Consider the following 17,971-nt stretch of genomic DNA (forward strand, 5'->3'; position numbering starts at 1 on the left):
CAGAATTTGTTTGCATAGATAATTTGTTAGTTAAACTGTCAACTGTATTTTTTCTTCTATATATATATATATATATATATATATATATATATATGAGTACTGTTGTATTTCTGTCACAGCAATTACTATTTCATGCGAAAACTTCTATCACACGGATCTTTGGATCATCCACTACACAAATCTTCAAGCATTCCAAACAGTCATTTATCTATCTATATAAATCTCAAAGCAACTAGTAGATGATCTATCAGTAGATTTTTGAAAAGAAAGATTCATTCTTTTTTTACGAGAAGACATAACCCTAATCCTCCATGGAATTGTTATGGTAAAGATTAGCTCTCATGCATATCAGGATGAAGTTTCCACTTAGATGTCAAGTGCAATATGCATATTGTTTCTCCATGCATTCCATGAAAGCGCATATTAGATTTTAAAGAATTTTGTCAAAATAAATTAATACTTTTAGTAATTATAACGCTGATGCCCACCACAATTCTTTTTTTTCAATTTATTTTGATAAGTTCCTCCAAGAATCTTAGGACCGGATTCCAATACTAGGAGAGACTGAAACCATGCTGAACTAGGCAGATAGGGTCCACATTTATGATTTAATTTATTTAAATAAACCATGCTGATAACTAGAAAGGCCTTTTGTGTGGCCAGATGCTACGTTCCGTATCATCCCTTTTTATTTTTATTTATTTTTTTTTAATTTTAAGTATAAAACTCGTCTTCCCCCTCTCGGTACCCCATCCCAAATGCGACTTTCTGTTCTCCTATTCGCACATCCTTGTATTTCCCTTCATGTACATATCATGTGCTCCATTCAGCTTAGATTAACAAAAAGTAAATAATTTCTCTATAAATGGAGGTATAACACTAAATTTTTGTTCAATGTGGGTGGAGAAAACTGGACCGTATCAGTCTTTTGACGGAAAGCAATGCAAGTAACCATTGAGATCAGCTTTAGAAGAGTCAAAGAGCATGGGGGCTTTGATTCACAGAAGGATGACAAATAAAAATGTGCTCCGAATTCAGTCAGAAGAAATTTGAGTATAAGGTCGTGCTAGGATATCTTGAATGTATATTAAATTTTTTAGATATGTTTGATTGGAGAGAGTTGGATTTGGCAATAGAAATCGAAACGAGTAACTTGCATTGCAGTTATTTGTCTAGGAGGAGCAGTTCCAATTCTATTTTGATTCTATGAGGGAATGGAAATATCCCAATCATTCAAAACACATCCCTATTCTCCTCTAGCATTCATATTTCATTCTTATTTCGATTTCGATTCCGATCACAAATCAAACATATCAGAGGATATAAACATTTCAATTTTCATTTCAATTCTAGTCACGAACCAAATACATGCTTAATGAAGTTGTTTGCCAAATCTAAATGGCATATATAGCTTGAGCTTGACTTGGTTATTAGACGAACATAGCTTGAGCTAGGATTACTTAAGCCTTGCTTGTTCAAGCATTCAAAACAAATTTTTGGAAGATTATTTTTCAAGATTTAAACCCCAAACATCTCCATTTGGAGGAATAGTGTTATATTACTTTTCAAGATTATTTTTCAGAGCTTGGTATCTTTCTCCTTATGGCTTTGTCGACCTTAGGATAATTTCACGGATCAAACTTTAATAGTGTTATATTACCATCGCACTGCATAAAAAGAAAAAAAAATACTTAAACATCCTATCAACTTAGGATCAAGTTTGCTTAATACCTTCTAAATTTAAAAATTTTCAAAATGATTCAATATGATCCCAAGCTCTATCCAGCATTCAACACCATTAGGATGCCATCATAAAGGATAATGTTATTCTCATAGGAATGATTTTTTTATCAAAAAATACAATCTATTCTCCTTTTTTTTTTAGACCACCTCTTCTTTGAACATCTTCTTTCGTCCTTAGATCCTATCGCCATCCTCATCCTTTCTTTATATTCCTTTTCTTTGTCTAATATGGTCCCACCCAAATCTCATCTAGTTCCACAACCATCTTTTACAACATGTTCTCATCCTCATCTATAAATCATGCTGCCATCGTCATCCTTTCTCTCCATTTAACCTAATCTCGAGTCCTACCAAAGCCCGCTACCTCCTCTTCCAATACCTCGTTCTCTCTAAACTCTATTACCTTTCTCATCTATCCTGTACATCTCTCCCTTCAACTAAACCATTCCTCACAAAGGTATTTTAATCTTAAAAGTCTCGTGTGACCATTATACAATGGAATCTTATGAGTCTAGTTAAATAATCATGAACACAAAACCACGTTCAATCATTTAACTAATTTTTAGAGACCACTCTAAAACTTCTAAAATCCCAAAAAAAACTAAGTAAAATTGATCCTAAATTGGCTGTTTTATCTAAGTAATTTTCCAAAAAAAGATGCTGCTTCAGCTAAGCATGACCTTTCCTAAATATTAGGTTGGAGAAAGTCTAGGTACGTAATACTGATCAGTACTCTAGTGCTGCAGGTAAAGCTTGGAATCACTTGTCGGCCACTCCAAAATGAGAATACGCTAAGGTAGGATAATATACAATGCTGTCCCCCTTTTCTTTTTGAGTAGTTAAAGAGTAAGCCTCCCTATCACTGTGAACCAAATCTCGAATGATCATCTCCATGATATCTTGCTGTCCTTTTACATTGATTTGTTCTAAAGTTTGTATCTCACAATCCTCTAGCTCATGCTGTCCTGTTCCATTGATTACAATGCATCCGATCACTGTTATCAAATTAAGATCCATATCACAATATTATCATGTCTCCTAAATTTTCCTTTCCAAAGATGGGTGCAATCTTATCATTACCATTCAATTAATTGAATTACGTAACTGTTGCGGCCAATCGCCTCGTCGCCCGATCGCCGGAAAGCGTGCATCTGCAAAAGGAAGTCCGCACTGACCGGAGGCGGCTCCGGCGGGGACCCTCCGACGGTCAAGTCAGAGAGGTGACTGGGCAACAGTGAAATGCAGACAGAGAGCTCTGAGAAAGAGAGTGGGAGAGAGAGAGAGGAGCGAGCCTGCGTATGTGGGAGAGACGGGCGGATCGATCCCTTGCACTGTTGCCTTCCCCGGTATATATAGTGGAGCACGATATGGCGCCATCATTAATGGCGCGGACAAGTGAGGAACTGTCAACTCACTGTAGGCTGTCAGAGCCGCCATGAAAATGTCATGTCGCCGTGTAGCCGTCTAATCACCAGGGTTGACCCGGCTCTCGGCGGGACAATGCCCCTAGGTAACTGTGCCGCATGTCCGTGTCAGAGCTGACAACGTCTGGCGGCCGTACGGCGGTTGGTGGAGTCGGCCGACCCTAGGTCGGCGGCCAGCAGAGTGGCGTCGGGTTCCTCCATCGGTCGGCGAGTTTCATGTGAGTCGGCCAGTCGGAGTCGTCCGTCGGGGTCGGCCAGTCGGGGTCGGCCGTCGGAGTCGTCCGTCGGGGTCGCCCAGTCGGCCAGTCGGAGTCGGCCAGTCAGGGTCGTCCGTCGGGGTCGGCCAGTCGGGGTCGGCCGTCGGAGTCGGCCGTCGGGGTCGCCCAGTCGGCCAGTCGGAGTCGTCCGTCGGGGTCGGCCAGTCGGGGTCGGCCCCTTCGACCGTAAGTCGGTCGGTGGGTATTCCCCAACAGTTGCCCCCCTCCACTCCTGAGCCCGATGTCGTGTTGGCTCGAGTGAACACGTGGGCGACGGCTTCGGACGAAAGGAGTGGTGTTCCATCTTTTCCTGCCCCGACTCTGGCGATCATATCAACGAACGATCCAATATCGATCGTCCCGACTATAGGTCGAGCATGCACGTCGGGTCGGAGGTCGGCCAACCTCCGAACGTTGCTCGTCGACACGATCATTCTGCAGAATCTGATAGTCGAGTAGCATCCGACGTATTCGGATAGGATAGCGATGGCAAGTCGAATATCCATTGTCCAGCCCTTGGTCGGACGTATGCGTCGGGATGTATGATAAACGGTGGCAAGCCGAATATCCTTCGATCGGTCGTGACCAGATCGGTATGTCGCGAATGCGACTGCGGTCATCTTGGCGTTTTGCCCTTCTTAGTCGAAGCTAAGTCGGCAAGTTAGCCAGCCGCATTAGTCGAAGCCCTTTGCCTTCAGAGGCCGAGGCCGTCGATTTCGGCGATCGATGATCCAGCCGTTGATTCGGCGATCGACGATCGGCCATGTTGGTCGAAGCCTTTTGCCTTCAGAGGCGAGGCCGTCGGTTCGGCGATCAGTGATCGAGCCGTTGATTCGGCGATCGATGATCGGCCATGTTGGTCGGAGCCTTTTGCCTTCAGAGGCCGAGGCCGTCGGTTTCGGCGATCGATGATCGAGCCGTTGATTCGGCGATCGACGATCGGCCATGTTGGTCGGAGCCTTTTGCCTTCAGAGGCCGAGGCCATCGATTTCGGCGATCGATGATCGAGCCGTTGATTCGGCGATCGACGATCGGCCATGTTGGTCGGAGCCTTTTGCCTTCAGAGGCCGAGGCCGTCGGTTTCGACGATCGATGATCGAGCCGTTGATTCGGCGATCGACGATCGGCCATGTTGGTCGGAGCCTTTTGCCTTCAGAGGCCGAGGCCGTCGATTTTGGCGATCGATGATCGAGCCGTTGATTCGGCGATCGACGATCGGCCATGTTGGTCGGAGCCTTTTGCCTTCAGAGGCCGAGGCCATCGGTTTCGGCGATCGATGATCGAGCCGTTGATTCGGCGATCGACGATCGGCCATGTTGGTCGGAGCCTTTTGCCTTCAGAGGCCGAGGCCATCGGTTTCGGCGATCGATGATCGAGCCGTTGATTCGGCGATCGACGATCGGCCATGTTGGTCGGAGCCTTTTGCCTTCAGAGGCCGAGGCCGTCGGTTTCGGCGATCGATGATCGAGCCGTTGATTCGATGATCGACGATCGGCCATGTTGGTCGGAGCCTTTTGCCTTTAGAGGCCGAGGCCGTCGATTTCGGCGATCGATGATCGAGCCGTTGATTCGGCGATCGACGATCGGCCATGTTGGTCGGAGCCTTTTGCCTTCAGAGGCCGAGGCCGTCGGTTTCGGCGATCGATGATCGAGCCGTTGATTCGGCGATCGACGATCGGCCATGTTGGTCGGAGCCTTTTGCCTTCAGAGGCCGAGGCCGTCGATTTCGGCGATCGATGATCGAGCCGTTGATTCGGCGATCGACGATCGGCCATGTTGGTCGGAGCCTTTTGCCTTCAGAGGCCGAGGCCATCGGTTTCGGCGATCGATGATCGAGCCGTTGATTCGGCGATCGACGATCGGCCATGTTGGTCGGAGCCTTTTGCCTTCAGAGGCCGAGGCCGTCGTAGATTCTCCGCTCCTTCGATCTCTATCAGGATCTGCGCACGAGGAGTGGAGAGGGGAGTGTAGGAGTCATACCTGCGATGCGTCAGTCTCGGACTCCATCGTCAGGGTGACTTTTGGATTCGTCGGGGTGGCGAGACCCGACTATCTGTCGGGAGCCTGCTTGGTTCGGCGGGTTCCCGACCTTTCCTCCGCTTCTCCTTCGGGCCTCTGGGTTCGGCCAAGCGTCGGTCGGACGCTCCTTTGTCCGCGCGCATATACTTGTATGCGCACTTCAGTAGCTCGGCATATGTTCGGGGGAGGGTCTTGTCCAGAGAATAAGTAAATCGGGACGACCTCAGGCCCCGCTTCATGGCTGAAACAGCCATGTCTTCGTTGAGGTCCCGGACCTCGAGCGTGGCCGCGTTGAATCGCGCCACGAAGTGTCGGAGCGTCTCGTTTTCCCCCTGCTTGAGGGAGAAAAGGCTATCCGACGTTCGCGGCGGCTTTCGGCTGGTGCTGAAAGGGCCACGAACGAGTGCTCGAGCTGCGCGAAGGAATGGATACTGCCCGATCGGAGACCGGAGTACCAAGCCCTGACGGCCTTGCGAAGTGTGGCGGGAAAGCCGATGCAAAAAAGAGCGTCGGTTGCCCCTTGAATCGTCATGAGAGCTTTATAGCTCTCGAGGTGGTCGACTGGGTCGGTGGAGCCGTCGTATGGCTCCACGTGCGGCATCTTGAACCGACTGGGGATCGGTTCGTCGAGGATGAGTCAGGAGAGAGGTTGGGCGGTCTGGAAATCGACGTCGTTTGAAGACTTCTGGCCGTCCATCTGCAGTTGGGCGAGTCGGCGGTCGATCTCCTCGAACCGTCGCTCGCAGTCGTCCGCTCGTCGATGCTGGGAGACCCCAGGAGTGGAGTCTCCGGAGGATTCTGAAAGAGAGGCCGACGGTGTGCGCGGCCGCTTTTCCTTCCTCGCCCGTTCCAACGGGGAAGGAGAGGGCTGCTGGGACCGTCGGTCGTCGCGCCGTGGTCGCCCCTCCTCCTCTCTGTGGGAGCGCTGTTGGGAGCGCTCGCATGGAGGCGACAGGGGTCGGCGCGGCCGTCGACGGCTGCTCCTGGAAGGCATAGGTCGGGCCGCCGGTTGTTGCTGGAGGCTTTTGACTGCGTCGGTCAGTACGGTCATCTGCCGTACGATGGCCGCAATCTGGGCCTCCGTGGTCACTGCAGGTCGCGGAGAGCTAGGCTCCGCCGCCGGTGGTGGCGGGGAGGCTTCTTCCCGGCGGGAAGAGCGCCTGGCCGACCCAGTGATTCTCGATCGTTGAGCTCTTGTCTTTGTCATGCTGTCCCCTACCTGGCGCGCCAATCTGTTGCGGCCAATCGCCTCGTCGCCCGATCGCCGGGAAGCGTGCACCTGCAAAAGGAAGTCCGCACTGACCGGAGGCGGCTCTGGCGGGGACCCTCCAACGGTCAAGTCAGAGAGGTGACTGGGCAACAGTGAAATGCAGACAGAGAGCTCTGAGAAAGAGAGTGGGAGAGAGAGAGAGGAGCGAGCCTGCGTATGTGGGAGAGACGGGCGGATCGATCCCTTGCACTGTTGCCTTCCCCGGTATATATAGTGGAGCACGATATGGCGCCATCATTAATGGCGCGGACAAGTGAGGAACTGTCAACTCACTGTAGGCTGTCAGAGCCGCCGTGAAAATGTCATGTCGCCGTGTAGCCGTCTAATCACCAGGGTTGACCCGGCTCTCGGCGGGACAATGCCCCTAGGTAACTGTGCCGCATGTCCGTGTCAGAGCTGACAACGTCTGGCGGCCGTACGGCGGTTGGTGGAGTCGGCCGACCCTAGGTCGGCGGCCAGCAGAGTGGCGTCGGGTTCCTCCATCGGTCGGCGAGTTTCATGTGAGTCGGCCAGTCGGAGTCATCCGTCGGGGTCGGCCAGTCGGGGTCGGCCGTCGGAGTCGTCCGTCGGGGTCGCCCAGTCGGCCAGTCGGAGTCGGCCAGTCAGGGTCGTCCGTCGGGGTCGGCCAGTCGGGGTCGGCCGTCGGGGTCGCCCAGTCGGCCAGTCGGAGTCGTCCGTCGGGGTCGGCCAGTCGGAGTCGGCCAGTCGGGGTCGGCCCCTTCGACCGTAAGTCGGTCGGTGGGTATTCCCCAACAGTAACTAACATGCAAAACCAAATATTGCAAGCAATAGAGAATCCAATCAATGATGCCCCCAAACCAGGCATTACTGAAAAAATAAAAGAAATAAAACTATTATGCAAGACCTGGTTATTTTATGACCTAGGACAGGAGACAGCAGTACAAGTAGCAGTTTTTGATGTCAGATATTCCCCCAGACGGCAGTTTTGAATCCCTCTCCATTGGCTACTCTTTCTGGCAATCCTTTCTGCCTCACTGTAAAATTTCAGTACATGAAGAGAACAATGGAACGTTTCCAAGAGCTGGCCTGCAGCCCAATTCTAGATTGCCAGAACTCAGAATCATGCTAACATGCATGCTGATTTATTCCTCCAAGAGATTTGATCGATTTCTTATGATCATGAAGATATGACGTAGTGTATATACTTTTTTTCTTACGTACAATGTGCACCACTGTTTATATATTAATTTGTTCGCATGCAATGAACTCTCTCATATAATCTCTCACATTTGTCTTACAATATATTGTATATTTTTGTATTCACCGAGACGGTGTACATGCATAACAGTACAAAGATTAAGGGAATTGAGATCCCATAATTTGATACACATGGCAGAAATCTCTCTCATATTCTCTAAAATGATACATTGATTAGAAATCTCTCTGATATTTTTTGATATTTTCTGATATTTTTTAATATGATGTATTGGCTAGAAATTTTTTTGATATTTTCTGATATTTTATGATATTCCTAATCTTGGTATCAGCCGAAAATCTTCCGCGATATTCCCTAATAATGGCTCCTTATCTGAAGAAAAAGAGAAAATGACTCTCAATCGAAAGAGAATCTTTTACAATCTGAGAAATTCAACAGCTGCACAAGAATATTATGAAGAAGCTTTGATTGTTTGTCCTGTTTATGACAGTTTTTAAATTTTGTTATTTATAGATTCTTGCAGATTGTTTAACTGGACTGAAACAAAGGCATTTTTGGTGACTTAGAAGCTGGAAATTAGTGGAAACAGCTAGGGCCAATTCATTGCTGACCTAAACCCATCATAAAAAAGAGAAGTTATCTATATCCTAGACTATTTGATCAAAATCTGACTCATTTGGATATATCTATATGTATATCTGTATCTGTGTGTGTGTGATGAACCATCAATTGATGATAAGACAATACCTGGCCCAAACTCCAACCTATGTAGAAGTGATGAAGTATGTTTTCTTCCACACACCAAAACCATTCACCAATTTAGGAAACTAGATTTATTTTATTAATTTTTTTGTATAATTAATTTATTTTCTGATGGTTCGTAATTTATAGATAAGTGTTAAATAAATTTATGCAATCTGATTTAGTTGGTTAAGCCTAGCTGTAATCACATTCAAACTTTTCCTTTTTTTGGTGGTGAGTTGTATGAACTAATGCTTGACATCCAAATTTGATGGATGCTCTCTTTCATTTTTGATTGCTGCCTTTTTATTATTTTTCCTCCTTATGCAAAATATCAATAAATAAAAGTATTATTTTTATTTTTGAGGGGAAAAGGTAGTACCTGTAGAGTGATTTATGAACAAATGGCAGAACCCGAGCAAATTGGACCTAGATGGATGCGTTTTGACAACGCCTGGACTTATCATTCTTGTCGTTTCCGTACACGATATTTTTAAGAAAAATTAACTCCTAAGCTGAATTAATAGTAATATCCCACTGAATTAATTCTGATAGTTTCCAGACTCGACCCAACTCATCCTGTACAGAAGCTGACCAATTTAGCTCTCTAGATTTTGGCCCAATTCCGGTATCAAACGCACCAGGATCACCCCGAACACCAAACCAAAGCCGGACAGCTGCCGCCCAACCGCACCGCAATAACTGCTACCTGCTGCCAACCTCCTAAATAAATCCCACATCAGAGCACTCTCCGCTCCATTCCGTTCACAGGACGAAGCAGCAGCAATGGAGGTCGAAGCCGCCGGCGGTGGCGACGATATGACCAAGTACTTGGTGAGCAACGGCTCCGTCGACATCAGAGGAAGGCCAGCCGACAAGCGGAAGACAGGAGGGTGGAAAGCTTCTCCATTCATCATAGGTAAAAAAAAATGAACTTCGAATCCTTCTAGCTAAGAAGAAGTATTATGATTAGTCTGAGGCTCTGATGTAGTTGTCAATGAATTGTTTCTAGTGAACGAGGTGGCGGAGAGGATGGCCTTCTATGCCATAGCGGTGAACATGGTGACGTACTTGGTGAGGGAGATGCACCAGTCGCTGCCGGACGCCGCCACCCACACCACCGACTGGATTGGGGCGGCCTTTGTCCTCACCATACTCGGCGCATTCCTTGCCGACGCCTACCTTGGCCGGTTCCTGACCATTGTCATCTTTTCATGCATCTATGCAGTGGTATGGTTCTAATTTTTTGTGCAAGTATTGATTTTTGATTGGTTGTTGAGGAACATGGAGGGGTTTGTTATTGCATCAAAGTTATCATGTGGACGGCTTGAAGAGCACTGTAGCAAAATGTATTTAATCTCCGCCTGTCTCTTTGCCTGTCTCCCTCAGTGTGCCATTATTTGGCTCACTCGTGCCAGTCCATTCCATCAACAGGGAGCTCTCTCTCTCTCTCTCTCTCTCTCTCTCTCTCTCTCTCTCTGATCGGGGGTCTGGCTGATCACCATTCCCTGGTGCTGCCAGTGCATTGACGGAGGAAAATAAATAGAAGAATTTAATGTACTCACCGAACTGGTACATGAAGTAATAAAGAAGTAAAATAAATGAAAATAAAAGAGAAGTTCATCAAGTCACGCTGTGTCTTCGGATTTTGGAGGGAGCATACTCTGTATTTTGGTTCTGGCTCTGAGAGAATTAAGTTTCATAAAATAGTGGTTAAGATGGTTTTTATTTTTAAGAAATTATCTATATTTTTCTGAACTTGCATTTTGGATCCCTCAATCTCTGGTCTAATTTTGTTTTTAGTTTAGTCCTTTCAATAAAATTTTAGATATGACCTAAAGATAAAAACAGAATTCACATGATCACCAGCATCAGGTCATGTGTCTTTCCCAAAAGCTTGACATGAAAAATTCTTGGTTAAGTGCAAAATGAATGGTCATGAAACTAGAGAAACAAGATAGAGTGGGTTACCATTCCGAATAGACAAACATGAAACATGAATAAATTCTTCGCTTTTCTCAAGAGAGCATCATATTCTTGTTAGTTTATCTTTACCTAATGGTAAGGTTCTTATCCTTAATTCTTTAATTCAGAACCATGCATTTAATTTTACAAAATATTTAGTACATTTAAATAAACTATTTTATCTAGTATGTTTCTGTTTCCTCAAAATCTCATAAATATCTAGAGATGTTAAGAAATAAAAATCAAGATAGATTTTTTTTCCAGAATTTTGTGTAAGACCATTTAGCCCCTCCAAATTATTGAAGGAAAATTTTGTTGATCGTTGAGTCCTGATCTTCTCAAAAAGATTGTTGAATCCTAAGCAGTGAAATCTATCAGACTTCTTGAGTCCTCACCATTGCTGCATGAACTACTAGGATAAAAAGGCCTAGCAACTTTTGCCAACTTAACATGGATATAGTTATGGTGAGCTCAATCTCTTCTGTTGTCTCAGGGGATGATACTGCTGACTCTCTCGGCATCCATCGACAGCCTCCGCCCGCCGCCTCCACCATGCGTGCCGGGCTTGCCAGGCAGCGTGTGCAAGCCAGCGACCTCCAAACAGACTGCATTCCTCTACACAGCACTGGCACTCATCGCCCTTGGGACCGGGGGCATCAAGCCATGCGTCTCCTCCTTCGGAGCCGACCAGTTCGACGAGGCCGACAAGAATGAGGCACACAAGAAGTACTCCTTCTTCAACTGGTTCTTCTTTGCCATCAACATGGGAGTCCTCCTTGGGATAACACTCATGGTGTTTGTTGAGGAAAGGATGGGGTGGGGCTGGGGATTTGGGGTGCCGACAGCCTCGACGGTGGTGTCGGTGCTGGTGCTTGTTGCCGGGGCGCCATTCTATAGGTTTCAGAGGCCGGTGGGTAGCGCTTTTACGAGGTTTGCGCAGGTGATGGTGGCGGCGTGCCGGAACCATGCAAAGGGGGTGGTGGTGGCGAGTGGAGGAGTGAGCGAGGAGGAGCTGTATGAGGTGAAGACCAAAGAGTCGGATATAGTTGGTGCTCAGAAGCTGCCTCACACGAGCCAATACAGGTTTGGTATCATTTTTTCTCCTCTGGTCTGTGCCTATTTCGAAACTTTCCAGGTTCCTGTTTCAGAAGTTTTTGTTTCATAAGCTCCTTTGGTTGATTACCAGTTGATGATTAGTCTTTACACATTATCTTCAATTGTAATCCATTGCATATACTTTGTCTTATATTTTGCAAATATTTAAGTCGTTTTACATAAAATCAAAAATTAAGAACTCAAGGGCTGAGGATAAAGTGTTCAGTCAGCGGGACTAAACGGAGGAAGACAATCAAATGTAGTCTTTGCTGCTGCTGCTGCTGGCTACTACAAAATAAGACTACAGAGCTTGACAATCAAATATAATTTTTACTATTGCTATTGACTACTATTAAATAGGATTAGGCAGTGATTCAATAGCTGCCGTAGTTCAAAAAATTACTGTCAAAGCCTACGGCAGCGGTTGGATAATCGTTGCCATCGTGGCCATCGCCGTAGACCTATGACAGTAGTTTTTAGAAAAATGACAGCGATTATTTCAATCGCTGCTATAAAAAGATATGGCAACATTTTTTCTACTGCTGCTATAGCAACTGCTGCTATAAAGGCTATGGCAGCGGTTGTCCAATCGCTGCCGTAAATCGCTGCCATGAAAAAGTATGGCAACAGTTTTGCAACCACTGCTATAGCAACTGCTGCTATAGAGGTTATGGTAGCAGTTGTCCAATCGCTGCCTTATAGTTATAGCAGTTCAACCGCTGTCGTAGCCATTCATCGGTCAAAATGGTCGGTAGGTAACAGATGGTGGCCAGCCGGCGGGAGGAGGCAGATGGCGGATCTGCCTGCCAGGGCAGTGGCCGTGGGGGGCAGGCTCGTCGGGCCGGCGGGTGGCGGCAGCGGCAGCGACCGACGGGCGGCGACAGCGATAGCGGCGGCGGGGCTCGGGTAGAGAGAGAGATCACAAAATGTTGAAGTCCATGCTGTAGTCGGTTGAAAACATAAATCATTATATACAAATCATTCATTTCTTCCACAATCGATTAGGACTATCATAATCAATTATAGGTTGGACGTATCGCAGCGATTATAGATAACCGCTGCTACAGGTCATCTAGGGCAGCGGTTATCGGTAACCGCTGCCGTAGGTCCAATCTATGGCAGTGGTTGGTGATAATTGCTACCATAGGTAGATATATGGTAGCGGTTATACCTAATTGCTATCATAAGTACAATATCGCAGCTGTTAGTAAACCGCTGCCATGGACCTATAGCAGTGGTTATTATGCAACCGCTGCTATAGAGGCAGAATATAATTTTTTATTATTTTTCTCTGAATATGATATAATTTTGAAATTTAAAGCCTATCTTCATCATTTATTATCTAAATAATTATAGTTAGAGTATCATTACAAAGGATTGCCTTGATCCGACAGCCGTAGATATATCGGTCATTAAAATTTAATTTCGACGGTCACAAACGACAGCGTAATAATTTGATAGATAGAGACCATCGATGGATCCAAAAACTTGCAATGATGATTTAAGTGATATTTGTATTATACTACCAAAATTTTACTTCAATCGGACATCATTATCATGGTTAATTTAGCATGGGATGATTTGGACAGTTAAATGAAAAATGAGTGATGAAAAGATCAAATGGTGATTTTTTAGATAAATGATCTTTGCTATTACTTTGATCATTTGTACGGTGATGATCGTAAAATTCAAACTGCACGTATATGATGATCTAAAACTATATGTCGCATGCTACTCATTCCTAAATTTTTTAAGTAATTATACTTGTGCTTTTGTAAATGTGCTCAAGTGAATTCCAATATATACACACGGTTTAAATTTTATGATCATCACCGTACAAATGATTAAAGTACTAACAAAGATCATTTATTCAAAAAATCATCTCAATCGGACGTCGATTGGTCTTGTGATCATCCATTTTTCATTTAACGACGAAAATCATTCGTGCTAAATTGACCATGCTAATAATGTCTGATTGAAATAAAATTTTGATAGTGTATTACAAATATCATCAGGATCATTATCGTAAATTTTAGAATCCATCGGTAGTCTCTATCTATCATATCATTGCACGGTCGATTGAGACTGTCGAAATCAAATTTTAATGATCGACAAAGCTAGGGCTATCGATCGAGACAGTTTTTGTGAGGATACTCTAATGATAATTATTTAGATAATAAATGGTGAAATATATTTGAAATTGATTTTACTATTATAGATTCACGTAATCATCCAAAATTATTTATAAGTATCGACTAAATTTTTTTAAAACTCTAATTTGAGGGGTAAAACGATATTTTTTCATAAAATTATGATCGTAGCCATCACGTAGATCTCAAAAATTATATAAAATAAAAAAAAATTACTGAAATCCGATTTCTGGATCAAAATTATGAAATGACAAAATTTTTATCTACGGTAGTGATTATTTTAATAGCAGTTATTCGTAACCCTGCGTAGGCATGATCTATAGCTGGATCTGTGGTAACAGTTAAAATAATCGTTGCTGTATGTCCAATCTACGATGATGGTTATTCATAACATTGCTGTACGTTATGCCTACCATAGCAGTTACGAATAACCACTGTCGTAGACTCTATGGCAAAGATTTTAGAAATCATTTTCTTTTTTCTTTTTCTCCATCCCAGTGAGATAAAACTAGTTTTGTATGGATTTATGGAAAGATGCTGTATTGGTAATCCAGAGGATGTCATGCCATTCATGGAAGCTCTTGAAATTAATTTATTGTTACATTTTGGAATTTTAGATATGGTTTGGAAGGAATTACACAATGGTGAAGGGTCTTATTCTGTGTTATCCATGGAAGTACTCCCAAAAAGTTGTCCATGGGAGCGAGACTGCTCATCCTTAACAACATGGTCAAAGAGAGGATAACGGGGATGGGTGGTTCTTTAGGTACACCGAAATAGAGTTACGCCAATTGTTTGATCCCTGTTGCTTAGTGGAAAGGCAAAAACAGCTCTTTCTTATAAAAAGTGTAATTTTAAAAAAGCAGGAGAATCCTTTCCTTTTTATTCAAAAAGTAGTATCATATAATAATTTTATTTTGGTACCTTTTAATGGTTACATGGAGATTAAAAATTTATTCAAAACATCAATTTCATGTTGTCCCTGTCTATACTTATTCTCTGACTCTCAGTACTGCTGTACCTATACCATAAATTATTCCTGAATTGCTTATTCTGCTTGCAACTAGATATACTTTGGCCTGGCTTTCACAAACTTGGTGAAGGCCTGCAAACTAAATAGTTTTGTTTTAGGAGAAAAATATATAACTTGAGGGTTTTGTGTAGAAACTGGTTACGTATTGAACATTTGGATTCAAGTACGAAATGGTTGGTTGACACATGGTTTTCCGTTTCAGTCAGCTCATTTAAGTATGCCATGAGTATTTTCCTTTAGAGCTCATGGACAATTCTGACAAAGACTTGTTAAGTTCTTACATCAAGCTAAGAAAACTCTCTGGCACATAAGGGATGGTAACAAAGAACTTGTAGAAAAATTCCTTTTTACAGTTTCCGGGCTATTGGACACCTGATTATTTGGCCTCTTCTTTTTGTTATTATGCCCCTTAATTTTGTTAGATGAAGGTGATTCAAATTCATATCAAAATTTATGGGATGTATCATTTGGTCTCTCGCAAATTATGAGAAATTCTTATATCTATAGAAGTGGCTCAAGTGCTTATAACGAACATGGGACAGACACAATGGATTCGGTGGTCTACTGCTAAGGTTATAGGTGAATTAGATTGACTTGCTTTTGGTATGGAAAGAGACCTGAAATAAATTGGTCTAATCCAAGCTGAAGTCATTTGGTATGGATCAATATTGAATTATTAGATGACCCTATGCAAATTATACCTTTTTAAATTTATAGTTAAGGAACTGATTTGTTTTTGTTGATAATTTAGGAGTTCAAATTTTTTTTTTTTTTTGTTACATCAAAAAAATTAGTTGATCAGCTGATATTGTAACGATCCAAGATCTTATCCAAAAAGATAACGAACAGTGCCCCTAGTGCACATGAGCCATGGACGAGGACCATCCTGATACCATTTATAATGGTTCACAACTTCATCTAAAAATTAAAGCTAGCCAGAAATTATTGTTTAGATTAATTGATGTTGTATAAATGTTTAATATCTTTCCAGCATACAATTTATGTCAGACTAAAACACCCTCACAAGTCCTTACAGATTCATGCGCTTCATTAGAGATATATAACACTAAATCCGAGCCAAAATACGTAATCAAGGTTCCTTTATATTGATTGACCTGGGTTTCATATGAGGTTCTTTGTTATTTCTACTAAGAAGAATTTCTACTACCTATTTGTATCTTGCTTGTCTCAGTATCTATTCTAACACACCCCTTTGGTAACAATTGTTACATCACCCAACAGCACTCAATACATACAAGACAACATCACCAATTTTCTGCACCAATATAATCCTAACTCCTTAATTAACGTCCCTAACCTGAACTTAATGCATTGCTGCTAGGTTTTTGGACAAGGCAGCGGTTGTCACTGACACCAAAGACATTGGCACCAACAGATGGAGGCTTTGCACCGTCACTCAAGTAGAGGAGTTCAAATGCTTCGTAAGAGTCCTCCCTGTATGGGCCTCCACCATAGCCCTCTCCATCTCCTTCGCCCAGCTTTCCACCTTCTTCATCAGCCAGGCCACCATCATGGACCGAAAGCTCGGTTCCCACTTCGAGATCCCTACAGGCTCGGTCTCCGTCTTCGGTGCCATTAACGCCCTCCTCCTGGTCCCCATCTACGAGGGCTTTGTTGTCCCCTTCCTCCGCCGCTTCACCGGCCATCGCCGTGGCATCACCTCCCTCCAACGCATGGGAGTCGGCCTTTTCATATCGATCTTTGCCTTCATCTCCGCTGCTGTGATCGAGAAGAAGCGACGAGACCATGCCGACCCTACGAGCATGAGTGTGTTCTGGCTACTACCTCAGTACTTCCTCATGGGCAGCGCTGAAGTGTTCACATATGTAGGCCAACTGGAGTTCTTCTACGACGAGGCCACCGATGGGACTCGAAGTCTTAGCAGTGCTATGTTCCTCAGTGAGATCGGCATTGGGAGCTGGTTGAGCACTGCTTTCGTGAAGATTGTTGAGAGAACTACGGGAGGAGTAGAGAAGGGGTGGCTTAGAAACAATCTCAACCAGAGCCGGCTGGACTACTTCTACTGGGTGTTGTGTGGTATCAATGTGGTCAACTTCTTTGGGTATCTGGTGGTTGCTAGGCTTTACAGGGGAAAGGATGAGTCCTATGGGACCGTGATGGATGCAGTGGTCATAAAGGATGAGGCCGATGAGAAATCTAAAGTGGAACCATGATCTCCATTGACATAATGTTTTGGATTCAGGTTGATCATTTGGCATCATGTATAATATTCCCCGAGACGTGAAGACTCGTAGTAGTTTAAACCATATTTTGTTTTGTATACATCTGACTGCGATGCAGTTCATTGCGTTTTATCCTTGGCTTAGTTTATATAATGTATTAGGTCATGGTACTAGAATTTTAGGCTATGAGGCTAGAAGAAAGCTACATTGGATGGTGGGAGGATAATTAGTACTGACATATATTTGCTTGCGGGAATGACATTATTTACTTAACTGAACCTTCTCTATTCTTTTTACTCATTTTTCTTAGCTCTGATTTTCAAATTCACATATAAACTATGTTAAGAGATAATCTGTCACCCAGACCAAAAACATGAATCAATGAAAAGGCACAAGAGGAAGCATAAAGGGCCGATGCTACAGCACTGTAGGAGATGAATATGTCTGATCTCAGAGATAGATATGCCTCCCCGAACCAGGGGAGGACTACAAAAGAGGTTATTTAGTGTATAACTTCGGACCTCCCCGATCCTAACTTCGGACCCTATTGATCTTTGCTTTCCGACAATTTTTCTAAGTGGAACATCAGATTCCAACTGGTCTTGACCTTGGCTTATAACTAAGACTTTACCAATCGATCCTAATCTCCACAGCAGGCTAAACATCTGAGTAGATCAATCTCAAACTTCAGCAGCAGGTATATTTCGGGCTACCGATCCTTATTCCAGTGGGCACAACTGGCCCCAGTCGCCTCCTTCCTTGGTGCTCATATGCATCAGACCACTTCGAAGTCTCTTCAATCGAAGCCAGCCTGATCTTACTTGCGTCCTTATTTCAAATTCAAAGTGTCCGTGACAACATAGCTGGCTCCGAAATAGATAAGGCAAGCATAA

The 17,971-nt window shown here is 44.2% G+C and overlaps 1 protein-coding gene across 1 annotated transcript; it reads left to right on the forward strand.

Moving 5' to 3' along the window:
• Positions 1-9,383: 9,383 nt before the first annotated feature.
• LOC105053643 (protein NRT1/ PTR FAMILY 8.2) lies at positions 9,384-17,316 on the forward strand. The gene is made up of 4 exons (XM_073246227.1): positions 9,384-9,550; positions 9,644-9,861; positions 11,090-11,679; positions 16,217-17,316. Exons 1-4 carry the CDS (start codon positions 9,418-9,420, stop codon positions 17,067-17,069), a joined length of 1,794 nt encoding a protein of 597 aa, XP_073102328.1. The 5' UTR covers positions 9,384-9,417; the 3' UTR covers positions 17,070-17,316.
• Positions 17,317-17,971: the final 655 nt, after the last annotated feature.

Source organism: Elaeis guineensis, chromosome 11, assembly GCF_000442705.2.
Source record: "Elaeis guineensis isolate ETL-2024a chromosome 11, EG11, whole genome shotgun sequence".
NCBI lineage: Eukaryota > Viridiplantae > Streptophyta > Magnoliopsida > Arecales > Arecaceae > Elaeis > Elaeis guineensis.

What these genes read in the sequence shown, in the direction of transcription:
- LOC105053643 (XM_073246227.1), top strand. Translation starts at nt 9,418, where the DNA reads ATGGAGGTCGAAGCCGCCGGCGGTGGCGACGATATGACCAAGTACTTG. An exon ending in AGCTTCTCCATTCATCATAG is followed by an intron (nt 9,551 to 9,643) that starts GTAAAAAAAAAT and finishes AATTGTTTCTAG; the next exon opens with TGAACGAGGTGGCGGAGAGG. An exon ending in CCTCACACGAGCCAATACAG is followed by an intron (nt 11,680 to 16,216) that starts GTTTGGTATCAT and finishes CATTGCTGCTAG; the next exon opens with GTTTTTGGACAAGGCAGCGG.